The 21,387-nt window shown below is 41.8% G+C and overlaps 1 protein-coding gene across 2 annotated transcripts in view; it reads left to right on the top strand.

The window, feature by feature from the left end:
- LOC106090426 (cyclic nucleotide-gated cation channel subunit A) overlaps window positions 1-20,849 on the top strand; it is a 145,174-nt gene extending 124,325 nt beyond the window's left edge. For both annotated transcript variants that reach the window (XM_013256596.2, XM_013256597.2), the window contains 4 exons: window positions 219-758; window positions 11,516-12,181; window positions 12,263-12,413; window positions 19,765-20,849. In XM_013256596.2, coding sequence (XP_013112050.2) covers window positions 219-758; window positions 11,516-12,181; window positions 12,263-12,413; window positions 19,765-19,918 — 1,511 coding nt within the window. In that variant the 3' untranslated portion in view covers window positions 19,919-20,849. The remainder of the gene's footprint in view (window positions 1-218; window positions 759-11,515; window positions 12,182-12,262; window positions 12,414-19,764) is intronic.
- Window positions 20,850-21,387: the final 538 nt, after the last annotated feature.

Here is a 21,387-nt window from a genome sequence, read left to right as displayed (position 1 = left end):
TGGTCACCCGCGGGTTGTAGGTTCGATTCCTGGCAAAGGCCTTGTCTGTCACTGCTGTGACATTACAATGTGTTAAAATTGGAAATTGTCTTTTACTTGTGTGATAAATTCCCTCTTAGCCATTTTAAGCCATTTACCTTTAATCATAACGCATAGTCTAATTAGTTTTCCACACACTCTCAAGATTTTTTGTATTCCATTTCTTATTTTTCTTACAGGCTATTTGGACCAGGGCCTTTTGGTGCGAGATGCCTATAAACTGCGCCGTCATTATTTCACAAACAAAGGCTGGTACATCGACATTCTGTCCATGCTGCCCACCGACATCTCCTACATCTGGTGGCCGCCTAGTAAATGTGGCCCCAGTTTCCTACCCTGTGCTGTGATTGTACGACTCAATCGTCTGCTAAGACTACCTCGCATGTGGGAGTGGTTCGATCGCACCGAAACTGCCACAGGTTATCCAAATGCCTTTCGCATCTGCAAAGTGGTGTTGGCCATTTTGGTGCTGATCCATTGGAATGCCTGCATGTATTTTGTCATCAGCTATGCCTTGGGTTTCGGCACCGATAATTGGGTGTACAACCTAAATGGGGAACGCAACAGTACATTGCAGCGTCAGTACATCTACAGCTTCTATTGGTCCACGTTGACACTAACGACCATTGGAGAGACGCCAACGCCGGAAAATGATGCTGAATATTTATTTGTGGTGGCAGACTTTTTGGCTGGTGTGCTGATATTTGCCACCATTGTGGGTAAGTTCATGGAGAGTGAGAGAGCGATGAGTATGTGGGTTTTCTCTTAAGCTGACGTTTGAATGAGGTATTCTTGGAAAAGACAAACATAACTAAGACGGAAAGTGTGACATGTGATTGCCAGAGAACTTTTTCTTAGAAAATGGTTTCATTCACTTGTCCCTTGGCCATAACATTCAAGAGATACAAATTGATTTTCACCAAGTGTACATGCTATGCTCCAGTGGCCACTATTCATGCAGCACCGCCAATATCAATTGCAAACAAGGCAAACAATTATCCTTTTGTGTGGACTCTTGGCAACTACCAAACTCCTTTTGCCACCACCATGCTGCATCGATATTGTTTTCCGATAGGAATAGCACCACAATTCCTTTGTTAGCTTTTGAACATTAATTAAATTGGTTTTATAACCAAAAGCCAAATGTATGCAGACAATGACTAAACTCGAGTATCATTGTTTTAAAAATGACTCTGACGACAATGATGACAATGGCAAAGACTACAATGATTATGACAATGATGTTATTGTCATAATATCGTTTTTTTTTTGCGTAATTTTTGCCTCCTGTCTTCGTCCTCTGTTGATGACTTGAATTTATTTGCTGAATGTTTGCATTCTTTGTTTACGGCCAAGTAGCGTGTTGGCCATTATTGCCTTTTAGCCTGATGTAATGCCACCAACATTGACATCCATTTGGTCTAATAGATAGCCATTTTTAAGCGCCTAATACCGGAAGCATTAATTGCAAGCGCGTGGCAAGGACATGCCTTAGCAATCATTAGGTACTGCGAATAATATTGCTAATCTATATTCTGCTATAAACATTAAATGTGGGGTGGTATGATAATGAAGGGAACACAATTTGCTTAGTTAAACGAATATGTGTATATCCGAAAGGATGCGGAGAGGTTTAAAACACCTTAGTGTTTAAAATTGAAGCAAAATCGGGTAACTTACCGTACCTGTACCGGCTAAGTAGCTTAAATCGGGATATCAGTATATAGGACAATTATATCCAAATGTGGTTCTATTTGCTCCATATTCCGGTAGGATATAAAGGAGTCAAATACAATTCAGTGTACCAAGTTTCAGCAAAATCGGATCATAAATACGCTATAAATAGATGAAAGACCTATCGGGAGATCGGTCTATATGGCTGCTTTATCCAATTATGATCCGATCTGGACTAAATTTAGCAAGGATATCGAGGGGCCTAATAAAACTACCACTAAATTTCCCAAGAACATTCCGTTAAGGAACAGGCTATACTTCCCTCATGTCAATCAATGAAGTCAGATCAAATTTTAAGCTCAGTGATAAGGGGCCTCCTTCTCTATGCGGAGTCCGAACGGCGTGCATCATAATGACACCACTTGGTAGAGAAGTTTTAAAATGTCAGGATACTTAACATATGTATTCAGCACAAATAAAGGGATAACTACAGTTGACAATTTATCTGATGTTCATCCTGGAATTTGAGCCCACACATGCGGCTTCAAAGGCGGATATGCTAGCCTTTGCGTCAAGATGGCCTCCAACACTCTGTGCTAAATTTCAGTGAAATTGTGGTTAATGGCTCAAATCCCGAGATCAGTCTATATGACAGCTATATCCAGATATGGTCCGATCTGGATCATAATTGACACAGATATCGAAGGCTCAAATGCAACTCTGTGAATCAAATTTCAGTAAAATCGGCTTAAAAATGCGTTTTTTTATACCCACCTCCGAAGGATGGGGGGATATTCATTTTGTCATTCCGTTTGCAACACATCGAAATAACCATTTCCGACCCTATAAAGCATATATGTTCTTGATCAAAGTAAAAATCTAAGACGATTTAGCCATGTCCATCCGTCTGTCCATCTGTCTGTTGAAATCACGCTACAGGCTTCAAAAATAGAGATATTGAGCTGTCGGTCGGTCCAGATTTGGATATAGCTGCAATATAGACCGATTCTCCGATTATGGGTCTTCGGCCCATAAAAGCCACATTTACTATCCGATTTTGCACAGCGAATTGTGTTAGGCCCTTCGACATCCGTCTTCAATGTGGGCCAGATCGGTTCAGATTTGGATATAGCTGCCATATTGACCGATCTCTCGATTTAAGGTTTTGGGCCCATAAAAGGCGCAGTTATTATCCGTAGTCGCCGAAATTTGGGACAGTGAGTTCTGTTGGGCCCTTCGATATTCTTCTTCAATTTGGCTCAAATCAGTCCATATTTGGATATAGCTGCCATATAGATCGATATTTCGATTTTAAAATTTGGCCCCATAAAAGGCGCATTTATTATCCGATGTCGCCGAAATTTAGCCCCTCGACATACTTTTGCAATATGGCACAGATCGGTTCAGATTTGGATATAGCTGCCATATTGACCGGTATCTCGATTTAAAAGGCGCTGTTATTATCCGATGTAGCCGAAATTTGGGACAGTGAGTTCTGTTGGGCCCTTCGACATTCTTCTTCAATTTGGCTCAAATCAGTCCAGATTTGCATATAGCTGCTTAGACCGATCTCTCGATTTGAGGTTTTGAGCCCATAAAAGGCGCATTTATTGTCCGATGTTGCCTAAATTTGAAACGGTGAATTGTGTTGGGCCCTTCGACACTCCTCTTTGATTTGGCTCAGATCGGTCCAGATTAAGATATAGCTGCCATATAGGCCGATCTCTCGATTTAAGGTCTTGCGCCCATAAAAGGCGCATTTATTGTCCGATTTTGCCAAAATATGGAAGTGAGTTAGGATTATCCCCTCGATATACTTCTGCAATATGGCACAGATCGGTTTAGATTTGGATATAGCTGCCATATTGACCGATCTCTCGATTTAAGGTTTTTGGCCCATAAAAGGCGCAGTTATTATCCAATGTCGCCAAAATTGGGACAGTGAGTTCTGTTGGGCCCTTCGACATTTTTTTTCAATTTGGATCAGATCGGTTCAGATTTGGATATAGCTGCCATATTGACCGATCTCTCAATTTAAGGTTTTTGGCCCATAAAAGGTGCAGTTATTATCCGATGTCGCCGAAGTTTGGGACAGTGAGTTCTGTTGGGTCCTTCGACATTCTTCTTCAATTTGGCTCAGATCAGTCCAGATTTGCATATAGCTGCTTAGACCGATCTCTCGATTTAAGGTCTTGCGCCCATAAAAGGCGCATTTATTGTCCGATTTTGCCAAAATATGGAAGTGAGTTAGGATTATCCCCTCGATATACTTCTGCAATATGGCACAGATCGGTTCAGATTTAGATATAGCTGCCATATTGACCGATCTCTCGATTTAAGGTCTTGCGCCCATAAAAGGCGCATTTATTGTCCGATTTCACCGAGATTTGGGACAGTGAATTGTGTTAGGCTCTTCGACATTTTTCTGAAACTTGGCTCAAATCAGTCCATATTTGGATATAGCTGCCATATAGACAGATATGTCGATTTTAAGTCTTGGCTCCATAAAAGGCGCATTTATAATCCGATTTCACTGAAATTTCTAAAACTACATTTTAGCATCTTTGTTGACATAATTCCCTTTAATCATCTGCCTGACAGGTTTTTGCGTTTCGACTTGACCGACCCTTTCCACTTGTTTCGCTTCCATAAAGCTTTGATACTAAAATATATGCTACGACTATTACAAAGATATAAACAACTTTTATTGGCTACTGTCTTTGCCATATGTTCGAAATATAATACCTACGTATCAACATCACAATTTGTGATGCAACAAGATTTTTATTTTACGATCTCCATCATATTCATAAACTAATTTCTAAATTTCCTTCTTAAGACCTCGTTTATTGGTGTCCATCGCATAAACACCTACAAGTGTTTGTTTAGTTCATAAATTTTGTTAATTGCTTTAAATGTGCTGTTTTTGGTACTATGAGCAAAATGGTGTTGGGTTTTCTTCATTGGTGCAAAGGAATATTAACTTTGGCAGTCGAACCAAGGACACACTCAAAAAAGATATCAATCTTTTGTGTTTATTTTTGGTTCCTGAAAGCATCCGGCATACCATGTACTACAGTAGCTCACGTCCTTCTCTAACATTAAAAGGCCATAATTTCTTGTTTAATATATTTGGCACTACAAACATTAGTCAAGCGAAAGATGCCCTAATTTAATGCCGGCGAATGTAGTTAATGTTTTTGGGTAATCTTATCGCCCAAAAAGGCAATAACCGATTTGTTAGGGACCAATGCGGGGCAGAATGAGAAGAAAGAGTTGCCTTATAGTGCCAAGGGAAGCAAAGCAAAATATGATAATGAGCTGTTGAAGAATCGATTTTTGGCATATTGTGATAAAGCCAACATTTTATATATACAGGCCCTACTGGTGGACATTATTTTCGGACTTAGAATGTAGTCCCATGTATTCATGGTTAGGTTTAAAGTATTCACTCTAGCACCATCTAAAAATTTCTCCTCAACGATGTGTCGCACTGCGGCACATCGTTCGGACTCGGCTATAAAAGTAGGTCCCTTATCATTGAGCTTAAACTTGAATCGGACAGCACTCATTAATTTGTTACAAGTATGCCCCTGTTCCTCAATGGAATGTTGCAATGGGCAAATTTGCACTTACAAAAGGAATGGTGGGTACACTGAAAAAAAAAAAAAAAAATTGGCACCAAATTTAAGATTTTACCTTATTCGTAGGATTTTAGCAATGAAAACGAGCTAAAGAACCAAAGCTTTAAAATAAACAAGTAAGAGCGTGCTAAGTTCGGCCGGGCCGAATCTTATATACCCTCCTCCATGGCTCGCATTTGTCGAGTTATATGCGCTGTATCTCGTTTTAGGCAAACAAATAATATTGAATAAGAACTGTTATGCTATTGGAGCTATATCAAGTTATAGTCCGATTCGGACCATAGATGAATGCTGAACATTGTAGAAGTCATTGTGTAATATTTCAGTTCATTCGGATAAGAATTGCCCCTTGTAGGGGCTCAAAAAGCAAAATCGGAAAATTAGTTTATATGGAGCCGTATCAAGCTATTGATCGATTCAGACCATATTAGATACGTATGTTGAAGGTCATGAGAGCGCCCTCTATAGGCTCAAAAATCAAGATCCCAGATTGGTTTATATGGCAGCTATATCAGGTTATGTACCGATTTGCGCCATACTGCACAGTTATTGGAAATCATAACAAAACACCTCATGAAAAATTTCAGACAAATCGAAAGAGAATTGCGCGCTCTATTGGCTCAAGTAGTCAAGATCCCAGATCGGTTTATATGACAGCTATACCAGATTATAAACCGATTGAAATCATACTCAATACAGTTGTTGGAAGTGATACCAAAACATCACGTGCAACATTTCAGTCAAATCGGCTAAGAATTGCGACCTCTAGGGGCTCAAGAAGTCAAGGCTTAAGATCGGTTTATATGGCAGCTATATCGAAACATGAACCGATTTGAACCATACTTGGCGGAGTTGTTGGAAGTGATACCAAAATACCACGTGCGAAATTTCAGTCAAATCGAAAGAGAATTGCGCCCTCTAGAGGCTCAAGAAGTCCAGACCCAAGATCGGTTTATATGGCAGCTAGATCAGGTTATGAACCGATTTGATCCCTATTTGGCATAGTTTTTGAAAGTCAAAATAAAATACGTCATGCAAAATTTCAGCCAAATCGGATGGGAATTGTGTCTTCTAGAATATCAAGAAGTCAAGTCCCAAGATCGGTATATACGACAGCTATTTTAGGTTATGGACCGATTTGAACCAGACTTGGCATATTATATGGACCGATTTGAACCACACTTGGCATATAATAACACCACGTGCAAAATTACAGCCAAATCGGATAAGAATTGCGCCCTCTAAAAGCTCAAGACAGTTGTTAAAAGTGTTGTGCAGGATAGGAAATTGGACTTCCAATCCAATCCAAAATTTTGGAAAGAGAAAGAAAGACAACTATTGCCCTATACAAGTACAAGAGAGCCATTGGAAAAGTTGGGAGGTTTAGACAACGTGTCGTGCACTGGGTATATGCTGCAGTTGTCAGATCTATAATGCTATATGGTGTTGTGGACTGGTGGACGGCGCTTCAAAAGTTCACCAACTGTTCAATACTCAATCGGTTCCAAAGGAAGGCTTATTTGGGTATCACAGCCGCAATGAGAACGACACCACCTGATGCACTGAATTTAATGCTATAACGTATGCTACCAATTTAATGCTATAACGTATGCTTTGTGGCTACCCAAATTGCAGCGACCACTGCCGTGTGGTTAAGGGAGCTTTCTCATTGATTATGTGTCTGCTACGGACACTGTGTTATCCTACAATATCCGATGTTCCAGGCAGTGTGGATTACATCCTACCTGAGCCGCTTTTTGATGAAAAGTACTGTACCACTATTCCTGACAGAACCGATTGGAACCACGATATCCCTGATAACAGAAGTTACATAGACTTCTTTACGGATGGTTCCAAACTGACGACCAGGTGGGCTTTGGGATGAACTCTATAGATCTTGAACTGGTCATATCGAAAAGGCTACCAGAGTGTATCAAGCAGAGATCCTTGTAATTAAGGAAGTGGTGGAATTGCTAAGAGGTAAACAGCAAGGCAGCCCTTAAATCCCTGGAGAACGTATTTCTGAACTCAAAAACCGCCCTCGACTGTTGCAGATCTTTTAACGAGATGGCTGAACATTTCAAAATTCACCTGTTCTGGGTGCCGGGCCACAGAGTTATCCCAGGGATTTGTAAAGAGGACGAGCTTGCGAGACTAAGAACTACCTTCAAATTCCAGGGAAACTGGAATCTGTGGGCATGCCTCTAGCGACATATAAACTGTAAGTTTTCAGGACCAGCCCCGAACGATAACGAATCGTCAGATGGTCACTAAGGGGGGGCTGTGAGCATTCCAAAACTATGTGGCCTAATCTAGACTTGAAGAGGTCTACCGCTTTGGCTCGCTGTCATTGTGTCCGTCATGACAGGTCACTGTCTAATCGGAAAACTTGCTGATAGACTGAAGGTTGCCAGTAACGACTTTTGCAGAAGCTGTGAGGACATCCAAGAAGAAGAGACTATAGAATACAATCTGTGTGTGTGTCCCGCACAAACAGTCAGAAGGAGTTCCACTTTAGGTACTCATTTCTTTAAAAACCTGTCTGATCTATCGGATATGAATATACGCAAGCTGTTGGGCTTTTTGAAGCGCTCTGGATGGTTCAGATGGTAGGATCTAGAAGGAATCTTCCTTCTTCCGTTTTTGTGGTATCCTTATAGACGAAAACGTCTGAGTGAGTCTGATGGCAGACTGCCCTTAAACCTAACTTAACCTATCTACTAACTATTCTCGCCCTCATAGGGTCCGATGCCAGAGCCGCCATCTTCGCCTGAATAACCACGCTTACCGTAACAATCCGATCATGCAGCTGCTTCCGAAACCGAAGTAGTGTAGAATGTCATAATGACGGCGAAGACCTCTGAAAAACGCTACACCTGTCTAAAATGTTATCTGATTGCCTTATTTCAAACGCTCCAGCATTGTTTCCTCTATCTAATTAAAACCCTTGCGTGCTTACAGCAGGTCCCGGGAAAGGCAGGGTTCCCCGTCCCCGAAGACACTTATTCAGAACAAGTAAAAGCGTGCTAAGTTCGGCCGGGCCGAATCTTATATACCCTCCACCATGGATCGCATTTGTCGAGTTCTTTTCCCGGCATCTCTTCTTAGGCAAAAAAGGATATAAGAAAAGAGTTGCTCTGCTATTACAACGATATCAAGATATGGTCCGGTTCGGACCACAATTAAATTATATGTTGGAGACCTGTGTAAAATGTCAGCCAATTCGTATAAGAATTGCGCCTATTGGGGCTCACGAAGTAAAATAGAGAGAACGATTTATATGGGATCTGTATCGGGCTATAGACCGATTCAGACCATAATAAACACGTTTGTTGATGGTCATGAGAGGATCCATCGTACAAAATTTCAGGCATATCGGATAATAATTGCGACCTCTAGGGGTCAAGAAGTCAAGATCCCAGATCGGTTTATATGGCAGCTATATCAGGTTATGGACTGATTTGAACCTTATTTGACACAGTTGTTGAAAAAAAAAATAAAATACGTCATGCAAAATTTCAGCCAAATCTGATAGGAATTGCGCCCTCTAGAAGCTCAAGAAGTCAAATCCCCAGATCTGTTTATATGACAGCTATATCAGGTTATGGACTGGTTTCTACCATACTTGGCACAGTTGTTGGATATCATAACGAAATACTTCGTGCAAAAATTCATTCAAATCGGATAAGAATTGTTTCCTCTAGAGGCTCAAGAAGTCAAGACCCAAGATCGGTGTATATGGCAGCTATATCAGGTTATGGACCGATTTAAACCATACTTGGCTCAGTTGTTGGGTATCATAACAAAACACGTTGTGCGAAATTCCATTCCAATCGGATAAGAATTGCGCACTCTAGAGGCTCAAGAAGTCAAAACCCCAGATCGGTTTATATGGCAGCTATATCAGGTTATCGACCGATTTGAACCATACTTGGCGCTGTGGTTGGATATAATAACAAAACTCGTCGTGCTAAATTTCATTTCTATCGGATAAGAATTGCGCACTCTAGAGGCTCAAGAATTCAAGACCCAAGATCGGTTTATATGGCAGCTATATCAGGTTATGAACCGATTTGAACCATACTTGGCACAGTTGTTGGATATCATAACAAAACACGTCGTGCAAAATTTCATTCTGATCGGATAAGAATTGCGCACGCTAGAGGCTCAAGAAGTCAAGACCCAAGATCGGTTTACATGGCAGCTATATCAGGTTATGGACCGATTTGAACTATACTTGGCACAGTTGTTGGATATTATAACGAAACACGTCGTGCAAAATTTCATTCCAATCGGATAAGAATTGCGCACTCTAGAGGCTCAAGAAGTCAAGACCCATGATCGGTTTATATGGCAGCTATATCAAAACATGGACCGATATGGCCCATTTACAATACCAACCGACCTACACTAATAAGAAGTATTTGTGCAAAATTTCAAGCGGCTAGCTTTACTCCTTCGGAAGTTAGCGTGCTTTCGACAGACAGACGGACGGACGGACGGACGGACGGACGGACGGACGGACGGACGGACGGACGGACGGACAGACGGACGGACATGGCTAGATCGACATAAAATGTCGCGACGATCAAGAATATATATACTTTATGGGGTCTCAGACGAATATTTCGAGTAGTTACAAACAGAATGACGAAATTAGTATACCCCCCATCTTATGGTGGAGGGTATAAAAATGATGTCCAACCCGTTAATAAGAAAGGACACGATGGTAAATAATCTATCGCCCCGCATATAATAGAACGCAACATCGCACTGTCATCCTACAAATGCCTCAGATAGAGTATTAACCCTATTTAATGGCGCTCCTACTCATATAGGGGCACTCTTGTTGCAGAGCTCAGCTCCGCCACTTTACCCTGTGCCTTCCGGATCGTCCATCTAAGGATACAGTTTTGCAGAGCCAAATACATCGCCAAACATCCATAGGTGCGAATCGGCCGACTTGCCGCCGTATACATGCCGCGTATCGTCCCCGGCCAGTCCCCTTTTGACCCTTTCCTTGACATTGCTTCCAAAGGGTGATTTTTTTTGACAATACTGGTTGAAACAGCTCACACACGTTTTGTACTTTGTTTTACTATCAAACATCTTCATTTTGGTCTATAATTTAACCATGAATCGTCTTAAAAACGAACAACGTTTGCAAATATTTGAATTTTATGATCTAAATTCGTGCTCTGTTAAAAAAGTTCATCGCGCGCTTCTTCCATTTTGCGACGAATCTCATTTTTGACTCAATGGGTACGTAAATAAGCAGAATTGTCGTTTTTGTAGTTAAGACCAGCCAGTAGCATTGCAAGAGCTGTCAATGCATCCAGAAAAGGGCACAGTTTGGTGCGGTTTATGGGCTGGTGGCATCATTGGATCGTACTTCTTCAAAGATGATGCGAATCGTAACGTGACTGTGAATGGTGAGCGCTACCATGAGATGTTATCCCACTTTTTTTGCCAAAGTGGTTTGAACAAGACGGTGTCCAATGCCACACATCACGCGTAACGATGGACTTATTGAGAGGCGAGTTCGGTGAACATGTGATTTCACGCTCGGGACTGGTCAATTGGCCGCCTAGATCGTGAGATTTAACGCCTTTAGATTGGTTTTTGTGGGGCTATGTTGAAGCTCATGTCTATACAGACAAGCCCGCTTCAATTGACGCATTGGAAAAAAATTCTTAGCAGTACACAAAACGTATGGAATCTTCAGAAAAAACTGTGCACAAGAGATTGTCAGAATGTGAACGGCTGTGAACAGTTTCTAACGTTTACTCCAAAAAAACCTGTTGGTAATTTGTGAACATTTGTGGTAGATCTGATAGCATATGTGTGGAGTCTTTTCAACAACACCGTACTTAATTTTATCTTTTTTTTATCTATAGGTGTAGAGTTTCAAAATTCTACAGTAAACCTTTGAAAGGCAACAAGTGGTGGTTGCCATACTATTTTAAACTATGGAAACACGGGACATTGGTCGTTCGTTGAACTTGTTCTAGATAATCATTATTTCTTAACGATTTATATACTTCTGATATATTATGATATTATTAATTTTCTTTTTTCTCTATTTTATTTATTTTAAACCATGCGACTCTTCCTTCCTTGACCACCTGCTGCTGCACTCCTCTAACTTCATACACTAGGTAACATTGGTTCTATGATCTCTAATATGAATGTGGCACGTGTGGAATTTCAAAATCGCATGGACGGCGTCAAGCAATACATGGCCTTTCGCAAGGTGGGCCATGAACTGGAGGCCCGTGTCATACGATGGTTTGCCTATACCTGGTCTCAAAGTGGTGCTCTGGATGAGGAGCGTGTTCTTGCCGCACTGCCCGATAAGTTGAAAGCCGAAATAGCCATTCAAGTTCACATGGACACGCTGAGACAGGTGCGTATTTTCCACGACACCGAACCGGGCTTGTTGGAGGCATTGGTGTTAAAGCTAAAATTACAAGTATTCAGTCCCGGCGACTACATTTGCCGCAAAGGAGATGTGGGCAAGGAAATGTACATTGTCAAGCGTGGCAAACTGTCCGTGGTGGCCGATGATGGTGTGACTGTCTTCGCCACCTTGGGTGCCGGTTCTGTGTTTGGTGAAGTCTCTGTGCTGGAAATTGCCGGCAATCGCACTGGCAATCGTCGTACTGCCAATGTTCGTTCCTTGGGCTATTCAGATTTATTTTGCTTGGCCAAACGTGACCTATGGGAGACGCTGGCCGACTATCCTGAGGCGAGAGCCACCCTCACGGAGCGAGGATGTCAGTTGTTACGCAAGGATGGTTTGTTGGATGAGCAAGTTTTTGCGGGTAAGTGTTGGTCCTAGGCCACAGGGTATCACTTTTCAATGTTGGACTTTAATTTTTTGTTTTGTGTTATTGTTTTTGCAGATTCCCAACGTGTTCATGACACCATTGAGAGTGGCATTGAAAAACTAGAGGTTTCTGTGGAAAATCTCAACATGAGACTGGCACGTTTGCTGGCCGAATACACTGCCAGCCAAGCCAAAATGAAGCAACGTTTGGCGAAACTCGAACTGAAGTGAGTGACAACTTTTATTTGTTGGTGGGCATTTTGATTTTCTAATTTGTAAAGGAAGCACCGCAATTTCGCCCACAGCACAAACAAGGCTGAACAGTGGGTGGCAACAACATTATGGAGGAGACTAAGATAATTTATGATGGAAAAATTAAGAGCATTAGCCAAAAGGAAATGTGATGATAGTGTTGCCATTGAAACCAAGTAAAAACGTAGCTCCTAAAAGCTTTTCTGCGAACAGGTCGATGGTGTTAATGGCGGCGTCAAGATGAAAAAGTTTCTCCCAAAAACCCATGACCAAACTAAGACGTTAGTAGATGTCGTTGATGTAAGAGACGAGATAACGGAAGACATGTTGAGTCATTAGATGCGGACTTATTTTCCACAGGATAGGACAGAACACACAGAGACATCGAAATTTAGTAACATTGAGGTTGATCGAAGATTCATCGTTGCGGACGTTATGGTAAAAGAAGCATTGAAAAGCTTCCAGCCATTTAAATCAGCAGGTCCTGACTTGATGGTAAATGGCATGGCTAGGACTATCATCAAATTCGAAAGATGCTTTTTACAATTTGAGGACCCATACAGTAATTCAATCCTTAGACCTGACCAGGGTGAATTGGGTCTTTGGGAACTGGATAAGACATATTGTAAGGCAGGAGTGAATCCACTACATAAGGGTAAGGCATAAAGTGGCACATACCTCTTTATGGTCACAGGTGGGCCTTTTATCGCCACTACCATGGGTGACCAGCTTTTATGTCCTTCCACGGATCCTGACTGATTTGAAACCGTATTCTGTACAGACGATGTTATACTTCTAAGTGGTAGAATTTCGAATCAGCTATGCAGAAAGGCTAAAAAACTTCTTGAAAATGGTATGCGTATATGCTAGACGTAGGTGTCTGAACGTAAACCCAGAGAAGTCTTAAAGCTGCTTGTTTACGCAGAAGACGAAGGTGCTGGCCGAATACACTGCCAGTCGAGGCACCTATTTCCTCACTTGAACAATTCCGATATTTGAAAAGTCGATTACTTGAAAGTGATTTGCTCGTAGATGTTCGGCACTATATGGATGGGCTCTGACTCCAAAGTAACTGAGTGGCTCTACAGCAGCATAATTAGGCCAATAATGACATACGCCTCGAAAGTATGGAGAACGCCGAAGAATAGGAAGAAGAACAGGATCAGAGAACGTTTTGTCTTAGTTTGGAGGGATGACTATCCCCTTCCTATGGTGGCGACATTTATGAGGTACTATGCCATGGAAAAACTTCTCACAAAAAGGTGTTGCACTACGGCACGACTTTCGAGCTCGGTTATAAAAAGGTGGTCACCTATCATTTTGCTTAAATTTCAATCGAACAACACTCATTAATGTGTGAGAAGTTTGCGCCTGTTCCTTAATGAAATCCTCATGGCAAATTTGCATAGGCGGGACGCCCATCCACAGGACCCAGACACCGAGTTCTGCTTTTGGCTGACTAACCATATCACGGTCCTACAGGCCGAAATCCATGCTATCATAAAATGCTCGGGTGTTACTCTCTTTATGCGAGAACGATGAAGGCAAACTTCTTAACATACAGTAATTTGGCCATTAGAACACTATTAGGTCACAAACGGTTTGGACTTGTCATGGGATAACTAAGAGAAACACACAGGCTGAAGCTTTGGTGGGAGAAACGTAAGTGGGAGCTACCGGGCACGTCCACAGGTTGCTGATAGTCAAATGCTCCATGCGGAGTAACTGCAATTGCAGGCGCGGACCATCAGTGGTATTGATTGGAGAGTCTCAGCGAAATGCAGAGAGGCACCGGCTCATGCTTTTATACTGAGTGCCTATGATGCTTGAAAAGTCGGAACGCCCGGTGGAGTGTCTACGCCAGGCTCCACGTACTTTACTTCAATTGGCTATGACAGAATATTTGCTCCACTAGCCGAACGTAGAAGAGAGTTCCAAGCGCCTCGATCTTCTGCGCTCATTCTAAAATCTCTGACACCAAGTTTCGAGGTGTCTCCCACAACTTGATCTTTCCATCGGGCTTTTGGTCTTCCCGGTTTGCCTTCAAAAGACTTCTTTGCTGGAGCTTCTTCATCCATTCTGACAAAATGACCTAGCCAACGCAGCCGTTGTATTTTGATGCATGTAACTATGGTATCGTCGTCATACAGCTCATACAGCTCGTGGTTCATACGTCGCCTATATTCTCCGTAAACGCAAACTGGTCCATATATTTTACGAAGAATCTTTCTCTCAAATACTCCAAGCACTGCCTCATCTGCTTTCGCAAGTACCCATGCTTCGGAACCATATAACAGCACGGGTAGTATCAGTGTCTTGTATAGTGTAATCTTCGTCTGTCGAGAGGTGGCCTTGTTTCTAAACTGCTTACTTAGTCCAAAATAGTATCTGTTTGTCAGTATTATTATTCGCTTACTCTCAAAACTGGTGTCATTCGTTTTGGTTACGGCGGAGCCGAGGTTGATAAAGTTACTGACTATCTCAAAGTTGTGGTTCCCATGTTCTTTATCTGCTCGGTTGTACAAGGCGTTTTGGGAGTTGAAACCATGCATTTCGTCTTATCTCCATTTACTGCCAGACCCATTTTCTCACTGACTCTCTTCGCAGTGTGAATATCTGGTCTGGGGTGGATTTACCAGGTCCAAAGCGGCATTGATAGACCCCAATTATCTCATTGACTTTAGATTTTAATCTTTCACACAGTACGCTCGAGAGTAACTTGTATGCGATGGGGAGGAGACTTATTCCTCTGTAGTTGGCACATTCCGTCTTGTCTCCTTTCTTGTGTACGGGACATAGTATGCTGAGGTTCCAATCATCGGGTATGCATTCTTCTAGCCAGATTGCGCAGATAAGCTGATAGTTAGCAGATAAGTAAATAGTTCAGCGGGTAACCCGTCGGCTCCTGCTGCCTTGTTATTCTTTAGTCGGGTCACTGCTACTAGGACCTCATTCTGACTAGGAGGTAAACATTCTATACCATCATCAGGGATTGGTTCTGCGGTATCCTCTCCGCCGCCAACGTCGGACACTAGCAGTTGGGTAAAATGTTCTTTCCATATCCTCAGCATGTTATCTGTGTCAGTTACCAGATTTCCTTCTTTGTCTCTGCAGGAGAATGTGCTTGCACCAAAGCCATCGGTTTGATGTTTAATTCTTTGTGTAGAATTTCCGGACTTCATTCTGACTCTTGTACATCTCAATTCACTCACACTCACGTCTTTCCATTTCCTTTTTATACCCTCCACCATAAGATGGGGGGTATACTAATTTCGTCATTCTGTTTGTAACTACTCGAAATATTCGTCTGAGACCCCATAAAGTATATATATTCTTGATCGTTGTGACATTTTATGTCGATCTAGCCATGTCCGTCCGTCTGTCCGTCCGTCCGTCCGTCTGTGTGTCGAAAGCATGCTAACTTCCGAAGAGGTAAAGCTAGCCGCTTGAAATTTTGCACAAATACTTCTTATTAGTGTAGGTCGGTTAGTATTGTAAATGGGCCAAATCGGTCCATGTTTTGATATAGCTGCCATATAAACCGATCTTGGGTCTTGACTTCTTGAACCTCTAGAGTGCGCAATTCTTATCCGATTGGCATGAAATTTTGCACGACGTGTTTTTCTATGACATCCAACAACTGTGCCAAGTATGGTTAAAATCGGTTCATAATCTGATATAGCTGCCATATAAACCGATCTTGAGTCTTGACTTCTTGAGCCTCTAGAGTGCGCAATTATTATCCGATTTGAATGAATTTTGGCACGACGTGTTTTGTTATGATATCCAACAACTGTGCTAAATATGGTTCAAATCGGTCCATAATCTGATATATCTGCCATATAAACCGATCTTGGGTCTTGACTTCTTGAGCCTCTAGAGTGCGCAATTCTTATCCGATTGGCATGAAATTTTGCACGACGTGTTTTGTTATGATATTCAACAACTGTGCCAAGTATGGTCCTAATCGGTCCATAACCTGATATAGCTGCCATATAAACCGATCTTGGGTCTTGACTTCTTAAGCCTCTAGAGTGCGCAATTCTTATCCGATTTGATGAAATTTTGCACGACGTGTTTTGTTATGATATCCAACAACTGTGGCAAGTATGGTTCAGATCGGTTTATAACCTGATATAGCTGCCATATAAACCGATCTTGGGCCTTGGCTTCTTGAGCCTCTAAAGTGCGCAATTCTTATCAGATTGGAATGAACATGTTTTTTTTTTGATATCCAACAAGTGTGCCAAGAATGGTTCAAATCGGCTCATAAACTGATATAGCTGTCATATAAACAGATCTGGGGACTTGACTTCTTGAGCTTCTAGAGGGCGCAATTCCTATCTGATTTGGCTGAAATTTTGCATGACGTTTTTTATTTTTTATTTTTTCTTTCAACCACTGTGTCAAATAGGGTTTAAATCGGTTCATAACCTGATATAGCTGCCATATAAACTGAAGAAGTCGCAATTATTTTCCGATTTGCCTGAAATTTTGTACGATGGATCCTCTCTTGACCATCAACATACGTGTTTATTATGGTCTAAATCTGTTTATAGCCCGATACAGCTCCCATATAAATCGATCTCTCTATTTTACTTCTTGAGCCCCCAAAGGGCGCAATTCTTACACGAATTGGCTGACATTCTACACAGGTCTCCAACATATAATTTAATTGTGGTCTAAACCGGATCATATCTTTATATCGCTTTAATAGCAGAGCAAATCTTTTCTTATATCACTTTTTGCCTAAGAAGAGATGTCGGGAAAAGAACTCGACAACTGCGCTCCATGGTGGAGGGTAAATAAGATTCGGCCCGGCCGAACTTAGCACGCTTTTACTTGTTCTTTCTGCGGAATAGACGTTTCTCCTCTCTCCTTTTCTCCCGATACCTCTCCTTCATCTGGCTCGTTGCTACTGATTGCAGGGTTGCTCTAAATGCCGCATTCTTGGCTTCAGTAGCATCTAGACACTCTTGGTCGTACCATGGGTTTCTTGAAGGAGGCTTTCGGTACCCTAGTACGGATTTCGCGGCATTTTCCATGGAGTGGGCAATAGTTTGCAACTGCGCCATTATATCATTGGAACAAGTAGTTCTTTCATCAAGCAGTTGGATCAGTCGAGTGGAGTATGCCGCTGCCATTTGTTGTGTTTGCAGCTTTTCATTGTCCAGCTTCCGTGCAGTGTCAGATCGTACTTTCCTCGCCATGTTCAAACGGGTGCGAACCTTTGCTGCGACAAGGTAGTGATCCAAATCTATATTCGCTCCACGGATCGATCGTACATCTAACACGCCGGATAAATGCCTTCCATCTATCACAACGTGATCAATTTGTTTTCTCGTGTTTTGATCGGGTGACAGCCATGTGGCTTTGAAATCTGGTGCGACTAACTACCATGTTTTTTGCCGCGCCGAAATCTATCAGCCTCAACCCATTACCGGACGTTATCTCGTAGAGAGTAAACTTTCCGAATGTTGAACCAAAAATGTCTTCCTTCCCTATCTTCGCATTAAAATCTCCCAGAACGATTTTAATATCATAGGCGGGGCAGAGGTCATATCCTCTCTCTAAGCGTTCGTAGAAAATATCCTTGGTCTGCTCGTCTTTGTCTTCCGTCGCGGTATGGGCACAAATAAGGCTAATGTTCAAGAATTTGCTTTTATGCGGATTGTGGCTAGCCTCTCATCCACCGAAGTAAAGCTAGAGACAAGGTGTTTCAGTCTCTGACTAACCACAAATCCACAACCAAATTCATACCTCGTGTTATGGCAGCTATAGTATAGTTCGTCACCGTTTGGTGTTGTAGTGACGCCATTCCCAGTCCATCGCACTTCCTGTAAGGCGGTAATATTTTCCTTGTACTTCTCAAATACATCCGCCATCGCGTATACTGCACCTTCTCTATACGGAGTGCGGATATTCCAGGTGCAGATCCGCAAATCATGATCCTTTTTTCGTTTGCGCGGGTCGTCAATGTTGGGGGGGGTCCGTTTTTACTATTCCTTTGTTTCTCATAGTAGTTCTCAGTTTTCCAGGGGCGGGTTACTGACCCAGCGCCCCAACCGCATGGTTCTGTGGGATTGCACACGTATTCCTCGTTGGTGCGAGCCGCTTGCTCCAAGATCCGACGCTCGCCGCCAGCCGCCCCTAACCTGGGAACAGACGCTGATGTTGGCCATTGGTTATTTGAAGGCACAAATAACTCGCCTTGTCATCTCGAGTATCATAGGCACTCAGTATTTAATTAAGAGCCAGTGCTACCTGACTCCTCACTGAGACTCTCCTCTCGAAAATCGCTGACTGCCCGCGGCCGCATTTGCAGCTACTCCGCATAAAAACGGAGCTTTTCACCATCCGCAACCTGTGGGCGCGCCTGGTAGCTTTCAGCTAAGCTTCCAGTGATAACGACGGAAACCACACAAGTCGGAGTTCAAAGTTCCTGCCTGTGTGGTGCTCATGGTTATCCCGTATCGGCTGGGCCCGGCTCCACTATCTGACATATATCAGATCAGCAGGGGCTTTTGACGAACACATCTGGTACGAGTCTTAAGGACAAGGCCGAACATATTTTATCTTTGCATCTCTATAATTTGCCTATGGCCTAGATTGGTCTTCTCTGGCAAACCAATACGTTCTTTGAGAGGTTGGAGTAATAAAGGGCTCAAAGGACTCTGGTTTATTGAGAGGCTTGGTGCGAATGAACTAAAACTATCACCGATGAGGCAGCGTGAATCATATCACTTGCAAACCGATTCCCGGATTTGACTTCATGAGCTCCTAGATGACTCAATTTTCTCTTAATTTGGCTGAAATTTGGCTTCATGAGCTCCTAGATGACTCAATTTTTTCTTAATTTAGCTGAAATTTGACACAAAAACTTCTGCTGCGACTGCATGATCAGTATCGGTCTATATACTGATTTTGGCCCGTTAAATAACGATACACAGATTTGACTTCTTGAGACCGTAGAAACCGCAATCAATTCTCGATTTGATTGTTGCAAAATAATTCATATACGAACTGAGTTAATAATGGTAAATTTTTAGTGCAATCTACCAAAGACTCAGTCCGGCTAAACTTAGAACGTTGTTACCTGTTTTTCTCTTTTTGATTCCACACCGAATTTGCAAATCGTTTTATAGTTAAATAATGCCTTGCCACTGTGACACGCTTTCATTGACGTTGCATGTGTGTGCATGGGTTCTTGTGATCTTTTTATAATTTCATTACAATTGTAAACTAATTGACTTATGCCAGTTTTTTGTTTATCTCTTTTTTTCTTTTGCCTCTGGACACAATCTGATGCCATTTTCCATTTTCCAGTTACCAATTAACACAAAGCATCTCACTGACGGAGCAACATGCGCGACCTCCTCGCAGTGGGCGCCTCTATTCACTGCAACCCAAAAAACGTCCAAGGTCGAGACCAGCGAGTGCTTCCAAGTCCAACGATAATAATAAACAGAACACCTTGTAAGATTTCAAGGAGTAACAGCAACAGATGTATCCTGGCGCCCTCCTGCCCCTATCCGAATGATGTAACGGTTTCAAAGAAATCCTAAGTTACCCCCTCACTTTGCTGAAATTTCAAATGGAATGTAAACTATGTAAGATTATTACTACTACATATTATTTTCTTTCGTTTGGTTCTCTGAAATTCATGTGATGTCACAATAGGAGTGCTTTGTGATTATTGAAGAGGCTTTGCAAAATTACTGAAGGAACTTTTCAGTAAATGTGAGTTTCTAGTTATCAGAATGGTAGGTTTTAAGTTCCTAAAGTAGTGCGTTAAGTTGCTAAAAGGTGTTTTACTTCACTTAAAAAGAGTAAAAATATAAAAATCAAGTCAAACAATCTATAACTATATTTATACTCTGCACCACCACTGTGGTACAAGATACTATAACTTAGTGCTTTTGTTTGTAAAACCCAGGAAAAAAGATGATAAGTATACCGATCGACTCAGAATTACTTCCTGATTCGATTTATCTATGTCTGTCTGTCTTTTCATGTTAATTTGTGTACAATCAACAGGTTGCAATTTTCGTCCGATCATCTTCAAAACTGAAACTGGCAGCTTTTTGTGGCCAAGAGACAAAGCCTATTGAAAATCGAAAAAATATTGTATGTTCAGATTTGAATAAAACTCCTTTACGTTCGTTCGATTTGGAACAATATTGCATTAGTGTGCCCATTTATTAAACGATTATATCAAAATTTGACAGAAGGGATTTTTATACCCACCACCGAAGGATGGGGGTATATTCACTTTGTAGTTCCGTTTGCAACCCATCGAAATATCCATTTCCGACCCTATAAAGTATATATATTCTTGATCAGAGTAAAAGTCGATCTAGATATGTTCGCCCGCCTGTCCGTGCTTCTGTCCGTCCGTCTGTCTGTTGAAATCACGCTACAGTCTTTAAAAATAGAGATATTGAGCTGAAACTTTGCACAGTTTTTTTTTCTTTGTCCATAAGCAGTTTAAGTTCGCAGATGGGCTATATCGGACTATATCTTGATATAGCCCCCATATAGACCGAACCGCCGATTTAGGGTTTTAGGCCCATAAAAGCCACATTTATTATCCGATTTTTCTGAAATTTAGGACAGTGAGTTATGTTAGGCCAACCCACACCCTTCTTCAATTTGGCGCAGATCGGTCCAGATTTGGATAAAGCTGCCATATAGACCAACCCCCCGATTTAAGGTTTTAAGCCAATAAAAGCCACATTTATTATCCGATTTTGTTGAAATTTGGGACAGTAAGTTGTGTTGTGGCCTTCGACATTCTTCTTTAATTTGGAGCAGATCGGTCCAGATTTTGATATAGCTACCATAGAGACCGATCTCCCGATTTAAGGTCGTAAGCCAATTAAAGCCACATTTATTATTTTGCTGAAATTTGGGACAGCAAGTTGTGTTTGGGCCTTCGATATGATTCTT

Source organism: Stomoxys calcitrans, chromosome 5 (assembly GCF_963082655.1).
Source record: "Stomoxys calcitrans chromosome 5, idStoCalc2.1, whole genome shotgun sequence".
Taxonomy (NCBI): domain Eukaryota; kingdom Metazoa; phylum Arthropoda; class Insecta; order Diptera; family Muscidae; genus Stomoxys; species Stomoxys calcitrans.
This window is presented reverse-complemented; position numbering and strand designations above follow the sequence as displayed.